General features: G+C 43.4%; 1 protein-coding gene across 1 annotated transcript in view; it reads right to left on the reverse strand.

Annotated features, from left to right (window-relative positions):
• Positions 1–18645, reverse strand: part of PCDH19 (protocadherin 19) — a gene marked incomplete at its 5' end in the record, with an annotated part of 107942 nt that overhangs the window by 37208 nt on the left and 52089 nt on the right. Inside the window, 2 exons of the mRNA XM_081336677.1 lie at positions 4549–4721; positions 12727–12785. Coding sequence (XP_081192803.1) covers positions 4549–4721; positions 12727–12785 — 232 coding nt within the window. The remainder of the gene's footprint in view (positions 1–4548; positions 4722–12726; positions 12786–18645) is intronic.

Here is an 18645-nt window from a genome sequence, read left to right on the forward strand (position 1 = left end):
TACCCAGAAATGGATAGAAAATGAACAAAATGGCTAACAGCACCTCCTTGATGGTTCAGAAGAATAGAAGCGCCAGGTATGGATTGGCAATAAATAAATAAAATTATCCCAAATGCATCTGTCTCCTCTCCCGCCCCCCAAAAAAAGAAACACCCCCCCAAAAAAACCAGAGGACACCTTTTTGTACCCAAGTGAAGGTGCCAATTCAGAAATAATGATTGCAATTTAGAAAGCCATTCAACATATCCATCCATACAGGAACCATCTGTGTTCCTACTGCTCAATCTGCTGACAACATGCTAAGGTTGAGTCACAAATTCGAGACCATTTCTCTGTATGTTTTTATCACTCCTCTTAGGAACCTAAAATAATAATAATAATAAAAAAAACCCTTCTCTTCTGCAAAGAAAGTCCGTGAATCTTACACAAGATTCTGAAGGCTTGTTTGGAGGTTCTAGCAGGGGAGTGGAACCATCCAGGGTAAATTGGCCAAAGAACTATATGCTCCCACTGAGCATGCAAGCAACATTCATGGAACAATGATGGGACAGCCAAATCAGTCAAATCAACCCACTGTTTTGGGTGACAGATGTCACAGCTTTACATCTGTACGTGAGATGTAAAGCTGTCCTTTGTAGAACCTTAACCAAAATTAAATGGTAGTTTGAGATAGATATGGGACGTGGTGGCTCAGCGGGTTAGGATGCTGAACTTGTCGATCAGATGGTCGGCAGTTTGGCGGGTCGAATCCCGAGTGCCGTATAACAGAGTGAGCGCCTGTTACTCGTCCCAGCTTCTGCCAACCTAGCAGTTCGAAAGCACATAAAAATGCAAGTAGAAAAATAGGGACCCCTACGGTGGGAAGGTAACAGCGTTCCGTGCGCCTTTGGCGTCTAGTCATGCTGGCCATATGACCATGGAGACGTCCTCGGACAAGCGCTGGCTCTTCGGCTTTGAAACGGAGATGAGCACCAGCCCTTAGAGTCGGAAACGACTAGCACGCATGTGCGGGGGAACCTTTACCTTTACCTTAAGATAGATGGACTGGCTCAGTTACCCAGCTGGCTTCATCCCTAAGGCAGGACTGGAACCAATACTTTAATCACTATGCTGGTTCTCATACAGGTATCGCACCTGTTCAGTTTCAGGTGGGTGAGATCTGAGCAAAGATGTTTACACCACCCACCTACCTTCTCCTGACTGGGGCTTCTTAATATGACAGCAACAGGTTATTGCACCCCTTTCTTTAGATGAACCTGGAACTGTCCCTTTTCCTTGGTTTGGTGGTTTAAAAAAAAAGTGAAAATGCCCCATTTCAAGTAGCTTCAAGGGCAAAAAAAAATCAGCAAATCGTGTTTTGAAACCAAGATGCACATCCTTGACCTAAAAAAAATGGTCCTTTGAACTTTGCTGTGAATCTTGGTCTCTGATAGAAACTGCATAGGCCTTGGAGGTCAAGCTGCACTAATTTTATTGAATGAGAGCACTTTATTCAACTCTTTGCAGAGAAATGATGGAGAGATAATGATCTGCACAGAGGTATTTAGAGAGAGAGAGAGAGAAGAAAAGTCCTCTTACAGACTTGTTCAGATTATTCTTCACGGGGATAAATGATTAATACATACAAAGGCTTTTAAAAATTCTTGCTTGGAGGGCACTTGAAGGAAAAAAATGTAGAAGCCGATCTTAGACCTCTCTCTGACACAAACAGTGTTGTTTCTCTCCTTTTGATAGAAGAACATGAGAGTTTTGTTAAGGTTGAAATATTATTATGAAAGGTAAAGAATTTGCAATCTGGGCTGGGGGAAAACCCTCTGAATTTCGGCAAATTTTTCAGACTTTTAGGAAATGCCTCTCATTTTGAAGTTATACAGATTTTTCCCCCTCTAGTTTTCTCTATACATTCACATTTGCTAAATTCTTAGAGCAAAGTGGAGGTAGGTAGGTAGGTAGGTAGGTAGGTAGATAGATAGATAGATAGATAGATAGATAGATAGATAGATAGATAGATAGATAGATAGATAGATAGATAGATAGAAAGATAGACAGACAGAGACAGACAGACAGAGATAGATAGATGATAGACAGATAGACAGATGATAGATAGATGATAGATAGATAGATAGATAGATAGATAGATAGATAGATAGATAGATAGATGATAGATAGATAGACAGACAGATAATAGATAGATAGATAGATAGATAGATAGATAGATAGATAGATAGATAGATAGATAGATAGATAGATAGATAGATAGATAGAGATAGATAGATAGATGATAGACAGATAGACAGACAGATGATAGATAGATAGATAGATAGATAGATAGATAGATAGATAGATAGATAGATAGATGATAGACAGACAGATGATAGATAGATAGATAGACAGACAGACAGACAGACAGACAGACAGACAGACAGACAGACAGACAGACAGACAATTTCAGGTTTGCTTACAAGCTGACACAGGTATCATTTGTTTTGGGGGGTTTTTTAGAAAAAGAAAACAGAAAACCTAAAATGCTATCACTGCCCAAGAAAACAACCCTAAAAACATGAACATTTCTACATTTCTCTTCCAGAACTGTGTTCCTATCCACCTTGAACATCTCGGCTAACATACTGACTCATAGCATTATACAGTTTTAAGCAGCCTGCAGAAAGAAGGCTCTTTAAACAGACATTTGGCAAAAACGTTTAACAGCCCCAAGATGTTTTATTTGTCAGACCCTTACTGCTGTTCTTACTAACACTTCCAATTACAGTTTATTTTGCTTTGATTGCTTTAAATATTGCTAATTTTGTCCATTGCTTCCTCTGGGAAATGGGCAGTAAACTTTTACAGTCAACAAATAAATGTTTACATAGGAGAATGTGCCATAAAAGAAAGCAAGGAACAGATGAAATATTCCATCCAGCTTTGCTTTTTCTCCCATTCCCCGATCACTTTTCTCTCAACGAGACACCTCGTGTTCTTTTGCCTGCTCACGTTTCCTTCCACGAGGGTGTTTTGAGATTCTGACAATTTCCCCTGAACACATCACTGTCTCTCTTCCTTCTCATTAGCCCCATTTTGATCCTAGATGTGGTAACTCAATTAGTAGATTATCTCAACCAATTCACAACAAGTCCTGTGTAACAGACCAGCCTGGAAAGCTTAAGGCAGGAGTTAAACCTCCTAAATAAAGAGATCAACCTCCTAAAGAAAGAGATCACTTTCCCCGTTTTTTGACCATCAGGTAGAATCTAGCTGAAGGAAAGGAGCCAGCGATACACAAACATTTAATGTTTACTGGCCCACCTGTTCTGCCGGCTGCACGTGTGACACATGGTATTCCAATGTGTATATGGCTTAAGAGACCAGGGTGTAATTTCCACAACATCTCTAAATACACATTTACATACACTTTGCCACCTTTGCCGAACTGGGTGCTCTGGGAATTAAAGTTGTAACAGCCAAGGGAAAAGCCTGTAGCTTTCAAATGACCTTGAACGGCAAAAGGGGAACTGCACTGCAACAGGTAAAAATTGGCCATCTAGGACTTCAATTCTAAGGCAGAAAAATAAATTAGAGCAACATCACGGATCAAGCAGCACACCACCCGTGGCTTTCAAGACCTCATGTCTGAATAAGGCGTGCGACAAAACTAGCAGCGTAAACCTGCTGCTTCTCATCCAAAATGTTTAGAGGGACTTTGTTCTGAACTAAGGCACTTTGGGGGAAAAATTAGGCCTTCTAAGAGAATGGAGAAGAAAGTGCTTGGAGAAATAGCATCCCAGGTATGTAGGAACTCTTATCAGAGTATGTCACTAGCCTCACAGTTACATCTGCAACATTTTCTGCATTGCCAAGAAAAATAGGCAGGAAGCATCTAATCTCCCTGTAGTAATCCATGTTTTCAGCAACTCTGAGTCACTATGCAAAACCACTATTTCTTCTTCTTTTTTCTTTTTTTTTACATTGTGAATAAAAAGCACAATAAGGAGGCGGGTGTTTCCAATATCTCTCATAAATTCCTCTGGGGGAAAGGTTGACTAAGAAGCTTTCAGTTTTCTGAGGCAGAAATGATTGCCCACAGTTTTACTTCACCCCACTGATCCTGAAAGAAAGGTCAGAAAATATTAGACTAAAATTTGAAGCCAAATGCAGGGCAGGTGACTCTAAAGGTGACATTCAAAGAGTCGTTCCTTCCCTGAACCCTGTTAGCCTTTCCATTTTGGCCAACTCATTCTCACAGTTTCTAGGACGACTTCCAAATCTCCTTAGGCCACCATCTGCCCTCTCCTGACATTCTTGCTTACTATAATGACCCGAAATGAATTGTTGTCACAGACCTTTCCCTTCTTTCCCAAGGATGTTGCTGCTTTTGTTAATGTTCAGTGCTGGCTCTTCTTTTTTGAGCAGTTGAGCTGTTCATAAACATTCTAAGAAAGTAGCATCCCATGGAAGATGACTTAATGACTCCCCAACCGAACCGTGTCCTTTTGGACTAGCAGGCTCTACCATACCATGCCCAGCATTTGCAAAATTGATGCAACCTACCTTGTTCAGGCACCTGAGACCCCATGGAGGTGACACTGGTATTCAAAACATCATTAACAGCTGTGTCACAGTACAGGCCCCGCTGAGCATCGTGTTCACTATCCGTCTGGTCACTTTCTTCGTGCCCGCTGTCCTTCAAGCTGTTCCCCTCCAAATCTTTGAACGTTGAGCTGCTGGGTGGAAGAAAGGTGAGTTATTTTCGCTCTGCAGAGTCCACTTGGAGAAACGCAATCACACCTTTTCTCCCCAATTTCTGTCAAGAGGGGAGGGGGCAGGTTTTGCAGCACTTTGAGCTTCCCACTGGGAGAAACAGGCTGTCGCAAGAGACCTTTTTCCAATACAACAAGTTAGCCACTCTGCTCACCGATCTTCTCATGCAGTGAGGCAGCTGGAACTGAAGACAGACCCAGAAGGTTTTTAAGAAGAAGGGGAAAAAAAGATCAGCCTGTTCCACCTGCTTGTGGAACAGAGTGAGGACAGGGAGAACATTTACACAGAGGAGAACCAAAAGAAACATCGCAGGCAGATTGGAGGGATAGAAAGTGGGAAGCACAACAGCAAGCCATCCTATTGACATTGTCCGTGCCACACAAAGAGAAGCCTGCAATTCACCCAAACAGAAGATCCCCATGAGTATCACTGATGTAAAAATAAACTTTTAAGAGGTTTACTTAAGTATAGAATTCTGAGGCCAAGGGTCAAGCACAACCAACCAGAATCGCTCCTGAATAGTCTCAAGCAGAAGCTTTATTGTTAGTCACCTATGTTACAAGAATGTCACCAGACCGACTGCAATCTCTTGGGAGTGGTTAGATAAAATTTCAGGGACTCTAGGAGACACCCGGCCTGTACCACTGCTTTCTGCAGTGCAAGGACTCTTCCTCTTAACACCTTCCTCCAGTCGAGCTGGAGATTCCACCACATCAGGAGGTAGCAAATATCTAAGACAGGGGCGTCAAACTGCCGGCCAGTGGGCCAGACGCGTCACCAGGAAAATGTGCCCACCCCATTGCCGACATCACATGACATCGCGGGTTTGACATGTCTGATCTAAGAAGACAAAGCAGCTGAGTAGAAGGCCCAGGATACTCAGATTTTCCAAGCTGTCTGAGGCAAGACAGATCATTTCCCAAGCCAGCCATAGTTTTCCCTGAGAATGTACTCGATGACACATTTGGTTTAAATTCAGCTTTTTTCCTCAACGGGATGCTGTTATTATTTAACATATTTATAAGGACACCCACCTATGAAGGCACTATGAGCTGCAAACAAATAATAAAGTAGCAAGAATAATTTCTAGGTTCCTAAAAATGTTATTGTCATATTATTCCTTAATAAAAATGATAATCATCTGATAATAGCAACAACAATAATTTTAGTGCTTAAGAGGAGCTCAATGCTAAATATTATGTCCAAGGCAATTAGGGGGTCTTTCAGCTCTAAGCTGTTTAGTATCAATGCAATGGTTTGATCCCGGAAAAAGATGTAGCTGCTTTAAAGAGTTGCAGGCAGTTGCTATATACTGTAGGTAGCCCTGAAGTACCTTTCTAAGAAATAATAATTTTAAAAATTCATCCCGTCAGAAAACCAAAGCAAGCTACTTCCATTGTTAACCGGAAAAGCACATGGATGTCTCCATGAAGTCATCAAACCTTGAGTTTAACTCAAAACAGACTTCACCACCTTTTGTCTTGTGCAAATCCAGCACCACAACTGCATCCCAGCAGAGAACAAATAAATAATTCTAAGGTCCTTATCACAGTTCCAGGAGTTAGATCAAAGTCAAATCTCTTACTGATCATGTGACTTGAGAGGGAAATGGCTAGCCAACCTTACGGTTCCAATTAGCTGCCATCAGGGTTGCTTAATTAGCTAATTCTTCTACCAACAAGGCAGCAGCTAATCAGTCAGAAATTATGTGCTTGCATGCACCTGGTAAAGAGTCTGATTGGCCACGCTGGCAGCTGAACCTTGGAAAGTGGGTAGACTTTAAAGACAAGATTTTAGATTGACAACACATTGCAAAGCCCAGGTCAGGTCTCCATCTAAACCAGGGGTATCAAACTGCCAGCCCGCGGGCTGGATGCATCATGCAGAAACCGCCCCCATCCCAATGGGGAAAAAGTCACGATAAAGTTGCGACACATCACTTGATGTGGCGAGTTTGACACCCCTGATCTAAACTATCAGGTTGGGATGTTCTACTGAAGCTGAAACGGCATGCAGAGAAGAGAAACAACCACCTTTACAGGCAAGCACCAAGCCTGGAACATCTTCAAACATGACCTTTTAAAGTAAAGACATATCTGCCAAATCCCTTTTAAGTTTAAGATTTATCCAGTGTGCATACGCTACAGAAAGCTAGTAAGAAATCAATTCCGAAAAGACTAAACAGATTAAGGAGTAAAAAGTTTTAAGATTCCATACTGCAGCGTCAAGGCAGCAATCACTCCTCTCCAGAAAGTGGTGGGGGGGAAGGTTTGTTGGATTAAACCCATACCAGAGGATTAATAGCTGACATTTCAGACTACACCATTTTGTGACACTCATTAGAATAATACTTCGGCAATCCCCCTTTGCTGACTTTCTTACCCTTTCTCTTTCTCTTGGTTTTATCCCTTAATATCTAAGGAAAGGTACTTAAAGACTAAACAGAACTTGTGAACCAGCCTTATATCATTGGCTCATTGATCCACCCTGCACAGCATAGGTATCAGTTCTCCAGAGCACCAAGTGAGGTCCATTCTGGTTCTGTTCCCCAGCAGCTCAAACACTAGAAATGCTGGGCCCTAAGACTTGATGAAAGAACCTAAGTTGTTGACTGTGTCCTTCAGGGTCTTTAATTCAATGCTCTCTCCCAAATGTATCAACTAACAAACTTTAGCATGCTGAGGATAAACCACAAGCCCTATAGATGCCGCTCTAGCATGAAAAAATAAACCCTACATGTCACTATTTAATTATTCCACGGAAGAGATCTAGATGCTCTTATATCTGGCCCTTATATCAGCCTAAAAAAAGGGGGGGAGGTATTGACCTAGCAGTTAAAATGCTGACCTTGTCAACCTGAAAGTTGACAGTTCAAGACTCAAATACCGTGTGACAGGTTGAGCTTCCATCCTTGCCCCAGCTCCTGTCAACATGGCAGTTTGAAAGCCTGCAAAGGCAAATAGATAAATAGGTACCACTTCGGTGGGGAGGTAACAGAATTCCTTGCACTTCAGCATATAGTCATGCCACCCACATAATCGTGGAAGTGTCTTCGGACGACACTGACTGCCTCGGCTAGAAAATTGGATAGGCACCGCTCTCTAGAGTCAGACACAACTGGGCAGGAGAAACCGTTACCATTTTTATACCAGCCTACCTTCAAACTGTCTTTGGAGAAGGGAAGAATTTGTATTGTGTAGAAGCTAATGCAATGGCTTAAGAACCAGATAAAAACTCTAGAAGGTCTCTTTGGAAAATGGGGAAAATCAGCTGAGGATTCCAGCTTTCTCCCCATGGTCATTTCAAAGAAAAGATACTAGCTGTACAATCTAGAGCCCAGGGCTGCACAATCCCTTGAAATATCTTTTACTATGATCCTCAGGAAAAAGAGTTGTAATGTGTTAGACCACCAGGTTCCTACTATAATCAGCAGAAACTGCTCCTAGCATTCTCAGATGTTAGTAACTCTTCTCTGCAAATCCATGAAGGCTCTGTGATCTTCTCTTGTGTCATGACACAGTTGCGGCAATAGACGTTCCTGAATTCTTATCAATATCACTGGAAACTCTGAGTTACAGGCAGAGCAATAATGCTTCAGTAGTGAAATAACTGTTCCCAAGGAAACACATGTCACATACCCAGTCAAGCAATATATCAACGTTCAGATGGTTCGTTGGACAGCTGTTTGCTTCCTGGCTTTCACCTGACTCCCAGTTCCCTTGTATCTTTTGCATTTCTGGATGCTTTGTTCTTGAACTTTTGATATATTTTTTTCTTTCCTTGTTCTTAAACTTAACTACCCTCAGAGAGTTGAGTTCCAAAAGGGAACCTACCTTACTTGAAACTTTTGCCGATCTGGACAATACATTTTTCAGTCTATGACTGCAATAAAGACTTGTTTGTTCAGTTCACGCATGTCTTCTAGCAGCAGAAGACTCCCACGAGGAGACAAATCAATTCTTTACACCCCAAGCCCATTTTTCTCAAAGTACAGTCAGATTTTTCTTCAGTTAAACACTTCCTCACCACCCTCAGCTTTGAGCCTACATCATTTTCACTGTCCATTTCCCCGTCATGATGGCTCTGGAGGAGAAAACCATGAATAGTTTTCCTCCCTGGAAGAAATCTTTATTGGAATACAAGAAACCATTCAACACAGGAGGCAATTTTCCCCCTACTAGCAATTACCACCATGGTTAAATATGATGAACTACCCTATTTAGCAAACACTTCCTTCGGAATGGGCGCTACTTCTCATCTCCTACTTACAACCGTCATAGTCTTAAACGCACGGGATTTTTTTAGGCAGGAGGATAATCAGATCTTCTGAAAGAGCAGAATGAATTCCACCAACCCATTAACAATAATTCCTCCCAGATGACCGACGCAAACTAATAGTAGAGCTGGGAAAGAGAATGAAAAGTAGTTACTGCGATGCTAATTAAGACCGCAGCATTTGAACCAATTCATCAGAACAAATTGATTATGAAAACCGATTCTGATAAGATTTCAAAAGTGCCGCCAATTAATCAAGTAACAATTTAGAGGGGGGGGGGTTCTGAATGTGTATTTTTAGCAGCAGCACCTTTAAAAAAAATCAGCATTAGAGCCCAGCACCAAACACACTCACAATCCAACACATACACATGCACACATGGTCCACTGGCTCCATCAATAATGTTTGTTTTTGATCCCCTATTTTAAAGACCGTGTAGCGGATGTGAAAAGGGACGCGGTGGCTCAGTGGGTTAGGATGCTGAGCTTGTTGATCAGGTCGGCAGTTTGGTGGGTCGAATCCCGAGTGCCGCATAACAGAGTGAGCACCTGTTACTCGTCCCAGCTTCTGCCAACCTAGCAGTTCGAAAGCACGTAAAAATGCAAGTAGAAAAATAGGGACCACTACGGTGGGAAGGTAACAGCGTTCCGTGCGCCTTTGGCGTCTAGTCATGCCGGCCACATGACCACGGAGATGTCCTCGGACAAGCGTTGGCTCTTCGGCTTTGAAACGGAGATGAGCACCGGGCCCTAGAGTCGGAAACGACTAGCACGCATGTGCGGGGGAACCTTTACCTTTACCTAGCAGATGTGAGTTTATAAAGAGGCTTGGAAAACATCAGGAGAAATGTTAGAAATCAACTATCAACAGACAGAAGAGCAGTTAATTAATACCTTATCTCAGAAAGGGTCCAGATTGCAAAAAAAAAAATCTGGGAAATAAGAGTCACAAAATGTAACAAGACTCCACTTCAATGAATTCATTAATAAATAAGGTCTGGTGGTTCTTGATGCAGTTTTCAAGACTCTGTACTGTATCTCTAATTCTTGCATTAAAATGTCCTTCAGAGAATCTTACTATTACCAATAGAAGAGAGTATTTGTAGTTCATGAGTTGAACTGTCCTTGGTGCTCTCTGAGCTTGGTTGTTATCTTGCAGATGTTTCATTATTGAACTAGGTAACATCAGAGGTAGCTGAACTGTCTGCAAGAAAACAACCAAGCTCAGAGAGCACTACGGACCCCACAAATGTTATCCCTTCTTCCACCAATTGTTCCGGGCCACGGGGACTTGAAACCAGCTTGACTAGTTCTTGAATGCAATCCTTCTCATAGACAAGCAAGTTTAGCCTCTAAAGACAAGTAGTACTCAATTTAGGACTGTAATTGAGCCCACAATTTTGGTCACAAGTCGTGACCATCATAAAATAGGTCACCACATGACCGTTGACTGATTTTACATGACTGGGGGGGGGGTGGAGGGGCAGATGTTGGAACTTTGAATTTGGGCCGTATGTCCCCATTTTGGGGTCCAGCCTAACTTCAAATGGTTGCTAAGCAACTGGTCATCAATCAAAGACGACCTGTAATTACTAAGATGGGGCACAAACGCGAAGGGTGCTGTGCCATTTGTCAGAATTGAAGATGTTGAAAAGGAACTAATGATCAGGTAGATCCAACAGCACCAGCAACATTCCTATTCATTTGTATCCCTGTTTCACCTCATCTGGACCCAGGTTTCCTCTTCCTAAAAATAAAAAATAGTCCGAATTCCAACAACTGTATGAACAAGATGCACTAAAACATTGCCTGATGGCTCAAAATCTGAGAAATCTCCTACAGTTCAGCCGCCCTCCCTCAACTCAGGATCTCCGGGAGTTATAATCGAACGAACACATTTTGCCAGATGGGACAAGAATCTACACAGCGCGTAATTCAACCATGCAAATTTAAAACCGCGGCAAACCCATCCTTATTCCCTTCTTGTGTATGGGCATATGGGTTACAGCAGCCCACCTACTGTGTGAATTAAATGGAGGATTTCCTGTGACAACCCAGATTAAATTGAGAAAAATTCCAGAGTATGTTGTAAGGAAAAACAGTGAGGAGTCTTCTGCAGCTTCAAAGATAAAAACCAGGAAGATTCCCTCTCTCTCTTTCACGCTCTCAAAGTCACCGAGGTTATTGCGAGCACATGTATGGAGAACCCGGGAATCAGAAATCCAGGTTGGCAAACTGAGGGGGGGGGGTTGTGTTTGGGTTGTTGGTTTTTTTTTTGGGGGGGGAGGGGTGGGGGTGGGGTGGGGAAGAAAGATGGGATGAAATAAAGAAAGGATGAAAGCGATCCAGGAAGTGCCTTAGGATCTCAGAAAGAAATCCATTTGCTACCTCCGGCCTGGAATTGAAGCGAGCAGCAGGGTGTCACCTCAAAGTGTCTTCAAAAAATTCATCAGTTGATGGAATGATTATGATTCAGCCCCGAAAGCCAGCCAGATTAGAATTAAGTAAAATGTGATGTGTGTTTAAAGAAATCCAAGCTTAGAAGGCATTAAAATTCAAGGAGGAAGAAAACTTCAAGCAGAGCAAGCTTCTTATACTCTTCGTGCTCTTTGCCCACGCGGACCATTCATTTGCTTGGTTGCGCAAAAGAATCTTCGCTCCTCCCATCAAACGGGTAGATCATGAGATCTCTGATTTCAGACCTAACAATTTAGTTAAGCAAATGCACCTACCCAAAACCCCTTCACACCACCACCAATTTTAGATTAGGACATTCAGAGTCCATGGCCGTCCTGAGGCTGGACTCTAAACCCCATCATTCACAGCCTGAGGCAGGTAAGAATAAAAGTTCAATCATCCCTGTAGGGTCAAATGATGGTCAGCCCTTTTAAGTCATGATGAGGTTGATTGATGAAGAAGCAGATACCAAGTCCCTGGCGACTGAATCCTATTTCAGAATTTTATTTAAAGACATTGAAAGTGGAGGTATTGGATGGATACAAGAAGGAAAGAATAATCTAGTTCCAACACTAGAGTTAATGACTACTGGGATGCTGGTAATTATTATTATCAACACATTCCCAAGGAACTACATTCACTTTCTGGTTTATGCTTGAGAGAAACTGGGCAATAAACAAATTCTTTGAACGGGGAGGAAATAGTTGAGTTAAAGAGATGGGGACACGTCATAATACAAATGTTATTTTTCCTTTCCAAACCCTTCCTTTAAAAAAATAAAAAATAAGTGCAGGATCAATCCATGGCAGTTCCTTCCCCCCCTCCAAACACACACTCTCTTCCTCCATAGCAGAGCAAAATCTCCAGCACCAGCTCCCCCATTTTGTGTTTTGTGCGATGAAATAAACTCTATGAATTTTTAACTTGTCAGGATAACAGAATTTTGCCTGACTCTACACTACTCCTATGTAAGAATGAGTTTTGGATTGGGTTGGGTTGAGTTTGACAAAAAAAAGCCTTTAAAAGGCCAAAGCGGCGGAGGCTTACTAAGATGTAAAGTTTTACTTATTTACTTTGAGTAAGCTGTCCCCTTCGCCACTCCAATCACTGCCCCATCCCCAAATCAAGAGAGCAGATTTTGCATAGAAAATAATAAGCCGATGGGAATGAATTAAGCAATTTGGCTTTGGTGTGAAGCCCTTCCCCCCCCCCAAATACACCCAATACCCCACCTACCTTTTTATTAAATGAGCTCTGCTGTTCACATAGTTGGAATCAAAGGAGTAGTTTTCGGTCTGAAAGGAACGGAAGAAAACAGAGATGGTTACACACATAGTTCGTTGGCATTTGGGAATCGCTAAACCAGTTGGGACAAAAACCATAAAGGGGAACTTAAGCAGAGCTTAGCCATGGGTCACCAACAATGTGGTCATTTCATTCAGGGCATCACAACCCAGTCAAAGCATGGAGAACACCAAGTCTTTGGCTGTATGTAACACAGCAGAAGGGTTCAAAACTGTGTCACTGGTAATGAGATTAAGGTAATCCCTGAAGATTACTTTAGAGACCATCTTCTCCCATTCGTTTCTATCCATCCAATTCAGGCAGGCATGCTGAGGGTCCCGTCAGCCAAGAAATGAAGGTGAATATACATGTCCCACAATAACGTTGCAGGATCCAATCTGGGTCAGTCACCAAGACCAGAGGTTTAGTCTTCTGAGCTTTCGGATTCGGCTGGAGCCCATCAGGAGTTCAAAAGTTCGGAAGACAAAATCTCTGGTCCCTGTGATTGACCCAGATTAGATCCTGCAGTCAAGAAACCAGGAGATATGCCTTCTCTGCAGTAGTCTCTACTTTCAGAAATATTCTCTCTTTGGATATCAGAACGGCCCCAAGCTTGTTGGCCCTTCACAAACCCATGAAGACTAGGGCCTGGGTCCTTGAGCGTGTTAAGGGCTTCATTTCCTGGCTGTATTAAAATCCAAAGCAGCAGGTTTTTTCTAGGTACCAAATGTATTTACTTTGCATCGTTTTAATCATTTTTATGGTTTATGATGTACAGCGCACAGAGGTGCTTGATGAAATGGTCGCTATAGAAATCAATAGGTAAAGCTGTGGCGCAGGCACAGTATTCCACCACCCATTTCCCTCTTCAACGGGCGACAGGTGGCAACCACTCCATCATGCAGTCTGCTCTTTTTTCCCCTAGCTCAGGGGTCAGCAACCTGAAACAGTGAAAGAGCCGCTCAGAACCGGTTCCCTCACAAAAGGAAAAACTGGGAGCCGCAAAAAATGTGTGCGCATGCGCGTACATGCGCGCATGCGCAGAACAGGGTTTGACTGAAGAGTGGAGCCAAGGCGAGATATGCACCTACCCTGCATATTTGAATTGATTGGTTGAACTTTTTTAGTCCCACTTTTTTTTTTTGAACTGCACATGGCAGAGGACTGGGAGCCGCAGGAGACGACTGAAAGAGCCACTGCTCCACCAAGGCTCCAAGATGTGACAGCTGTTTCACCTTGGAATTTGTATTGGCAATAAGACCCCTTTTCTCCTCCCCCCTCCCCCCACACCTTCACCTCAAAACACCCCAGCCCTGTTAAATCCCACATATCAGGTCCTGGAAGGAAAAGATCCAAATTCCTTTTATCTTGATATATATATAATAAACTAAAAGCAGGCTGCAGCCTTTCTATCAGCTGCCTCTCTCTCACCTGCTGATCGAGCCCCTATGATGTCTCAGAATGTTCACAAACGTTTAGGTTCCTCAGGGGGAAGTATCAACCATATTATTAAAAAAAAAAGACAGAAACGGATCAGTTTATAGAAGGGTAAGATATACCGAAGCTGGAGTGGGCAGGAACAAAGAAGCAGCAGATAAGGAAGCAGAAGAGGGGCGGGGGGGGAGGAATCAAAGCAGAGGAGAAGCTAAGAAATAAAAGAGATCTGGAGAGAAATTACTATAAACATTACAGACTAAAGATCCTCAATAGGAAATGGCCAAAACCTGGAGGATGGAACAGGAAAGCAGACTCAGAGTGGAGACGGAGGAGGAAGCGGAGAGAAACAGTATAGGTCTGAAACGGTGTAGCGTTTCCTGCTTGAGCAAAGGGTTGGACTAGAAGACCTCCAAGGTCCCTTCCAACTCTGTCGTTCGGTTAGTCTGCCCAGAAATAATTTGTCATTCTAAAGAGCCAAGCCATCCATCTGTCAATCATGCTGTGCATGGATTCAGGCACTGCTCACCCTTTTCCCAGCCTACCTGTCATATCTTAAGGACAAGTGCTGAAGAGAAGAGGAAGGCAGCTATTAGCAAGGAATACTAGCAAAATTGAAAGCAGAACCACCGCTACCCTATGCCCCAATCAGGTTTTGTATTATTACTCATGTTGCATCCTATTTGAGCAGGCAAGAATGAACGACAGTGTCTCCTTACTTGAAGCCCAATGTCTACATCTGCTGGAGGCCTGGACCCACAGGCCAACTCAATCCCTTCCTAGGACAATTCCAAATCCCTACACATGTACATTCCCCATACATGAAGAAGTCCATGCATCTTCAACAAATACATGATAAATGAAAAGGCATGCAGTCCTTCCTAGAATAATCACAAGCAAGGACATACAAGATTGCAAATGTGCAGGCTACATTTTGGTCCCAAGCTAGTAATCTTTAAAGCAGTCCTGGCCTGGCCATAACCCTTTTTCAAAAAAAAATATAAGCACAGTACAATTAAGTACAATTTTCAAAAAAATATTCCCAAAAATACAAGCATGGTGTAATTAAGAATTAAGAAATTAAGCACCTCCCAGGGAGAAGCACATTATCCGAAGGAGAACTAGTTTGATCTAAAACCGGTCTGGTCTAGTGGTTAAGACACCAGACTGGAAAGCAGCAGACGGTGAATTCAAGAACCACCTTAGCCATGAAAGCCAACAAGGTGACTTTGGGCCTGTCCTTCTCTCTCGGCCCATCCCACCTCACAGGGTTGCTGTTGTGGGGAAAATAGGTGGAGGAAAGTGTGTTGGATACATTTGCCACCTTTAGCTGTTTGTAAAAATAATAAAGACAGGATACAAACAAACGAACTAGGGGAAAGTTAAAAAGGTAAAGGTTCCCCCGCACATGCGTGCTAGTTGTCTCCAACTCTAGGGGCCGGTGCTCATCTCCGCTTCAAAGCCGAAGAGCCAGCGCTTGTCCGAGGACGTCTCCGTGGACCTCACCAAACTGGCTCAGTTATTGTTCCGGCTTTGTCATCACTGCTGAATAGCCAAGCTGGAAACTTCGTGCAGAAAACCCTTCGCCTCTGACACGTCGTCCCTTCTTGTGCCTGCAGGATGGTTTAGCAATCAAATCTCAGCAGGAAAACCTTCTTCCTTTCTTTTTTTCTGAAATGCTGCAGCCTCCAGTTTATGAAACTGGATTTTTGGCAGCGTAGCCCATTTTTCTAGGATGCTGTCATGGCTACAGCTGTGCTAACCCAAGAATGAGAGAGAAAACAAGGGGACATCAGATGCTGGGCCCAAGTCTGCCGAAAGAGCGCAAAGCAGAGAGAAGATGAAGGTTGCAGAGGAGGCCCAATCTTCTTCTAATTTCTCTTTGCAAGCATTCAGCCTTGTTCCTCCCTCCAGCTGGAATTGCTTGGCTATTAAGTATGGAAAAGATGCTGATGCAAGTAGTACAAAAGAAAGGAAGGGTTAAGTATACTGACTCGGAGAATTTACTGCCACGATGTAGGGTTTACCGACCCTAGAGGATTCCAGTGAAGTCCTTCTGGGAGTTTACTGAAGTCTGGGCCTGTGTTTGTTCACACCGTGTGGCCAGTGAACAGATTAGTGGCAACATACACAGGAACCACACTGACTGATGTTCAGCAAGCAAAAGAAAGGTCCTTGCCTACATACCAATTTACAGGCACCGTTATCAGATTCGCTCAAATTCAACTTGCACATTCCCAGAAAAAAAGAGATGTCACAACTAGGATTATTTTGTTCCAATCCAAGATGAGTCTATTTAACACAGGTGACTGTCTTCCATCAGATTGAAAGTGCTATTCTCTTGGGTGCATCTCTGTCAGGCCTTCGAGGTAGGTAAATGTAGGGAGTAGGAGTCTTGGGAAGTATCTTAAGGGAATCAGAATCTTGAAAGTCTATCCCAATGTTTCTCCTTCTTGTACATAAAACAAATCTTTTGAGAATCTTTCTTACACTGTTTTCTCAAGACTCAAAGACTTTATATTATTTCAATACAGTAGTTTAATTCCAGTGCTGCTCTCTCTCACCACTCCCATTATTTAAGGCAGGGGTCTCCAAACCTGGAGCTTGAGACAAGCACCGGTCCACAGCCATCCGTAGGAACCAGGCTGCACAAATGAGCAAAGCCCCATCCGTGCAGCAAGTGAAACCATGCCTCCCCAGCCCATGAAAAAAAATATGCTGTGCACAGAACCGGTCCCTGGAGCCCAAAAGATCGGGGGCTGCTGATTTAAGGGAATTTCTGTTCTGCACTTCTGAGCTTTGAGGTTTTATACCACAGCTGGTTGTGCTTGGCTTTAAAGCTATACCAGGGGTCCCCAACCCCCGGTCCGTGGAGCAGAAACAGGCTCCGGCATGCTAGCAACCGGTCCACACAAACAAGCAAAGCCCCATCCGTGGGATGCAGGCAGCACACAAAACCACACACCCTCTGGTCCGTGGGAAAACCTCTCTCCACGGAACTGGTTCCTGGCGCCCAAAAGGTTGGGGACCTCTGAGCTATATGACTGGTAGTTGTGTTGACATAACTGACATCTCTGTTCTGTGTTTTGACCTGACTGTTACCCATAAGGTTCCTTCACATGAGGAAAGATTCAAGGTTGATCCTGTTTGGAGAAGCTTGGTAGGTGTAGACTGGAGGTCTCCAACCTTGGCAACTTTAAGACTTAAGTACTTTAACTCCCAGATTTCCACAACAGTCACAAGTCTTAAAGTTGCCAAGGCTGCCCATAATTTTGTCCTATCCTGTTGACTCCTTCAAACTGGAACTCCTCTTGGTTGTTTTTTTATAACAACTCAAAAGGAAAGGAAAGGGCATCGTTCTTCTGAGCTGCCAGCTTCTGACACAAATTCAAGGTATTTGTCGCAGTCGTAAATCTTTAATCAAAGAAACACGAAACACACAACAAACTTAAAAGTTTTCTTGAGCAGCTCTCATCCTCGTGGGGTAAACCAGATAGGAATCACAATTAGATGAACTAATTCTACTTTGCTGTAAAGCTACACTGACAGAATCTTGCAAGTCTGAAAATACAATTCTTCCCCCACCCTATGCAGCCCAAGAATCTAGGGAGGGTTTTTCCTGAACCTCTTGCCCTGCCCACTATCCAGCTGTGGGCTATGCGGTCCTTTATCTAACTGTTCCCTAAGCCAGGGGTCCCCAACCCCCGGTCCGTGGACCGGTACCAAGCCATGGCATGCCAGCAACCGGTCCGCACAAACAAGCAAAGCCCCATCTGTAGGATGCAGGCAGCCCACAAAACCACGCCCCCTCCAGTCCGTGGAAAAACCTCTCCCCACGGAACCAGTCCCTGGCGCCCAAAAGGTTGGGGACCTCTGCCCTAGGCAGTGTGTCTTCACCCAGGCTCCCAAGGTTTCTCCCACACCCCGTTTCATCAGTAAACAAGCACCGAAACTTACTTTTTGCAGAAGAGTTCAGAGACACAAGTATTACGTTCAGGAATATCAAAGAACAGTCCATTTCCGGTCCAGGCTTCCACTAAAAGGTTACTTGCCCTAAAGTGTCAGTCAAGCTGCTTTCTTACAGCTCTGATGACCCAGCCTGAGTAATTTGTTGAGTCACACTTCTTCCATGTAGACAGGTTGGCCTTTTTCTTTTTCTTTTTCTTTTTGCTACTCTCTTTGTCGCCTGAAGCATATCAGAGGGGCTCAAGACACCCCCCCCCCGTGTATCCCAGCCTCTGTGCCAACTTAGTCAGCCTCCACTTGAGTCAGCCTCCATTACTCAATTAATTTCTGTAGAGCAGGTTGAGAGGGAGTCTTCAGCCTCCAAATCTGAAGACGCAGGCTGGTGATCCTTAGCAGCCATGGAGGCCAGACAAAAACTTCATTTTTTTTAAAAAAAAAGGTATATGTCTCTAAACAAGCCCTCTCTCAACT

Source organism: Vipera berus (assembly GCF_964194415.1).
Source record: "Vipera berus genome assembly, chromosome: 11".
Taxonomy (NCBI): domain Eukaryota; kingdom Metazoa; phylum Chordata; class Lepidosauria; order Squamata; family Viperidae; genus Vipera; species Vipera berus.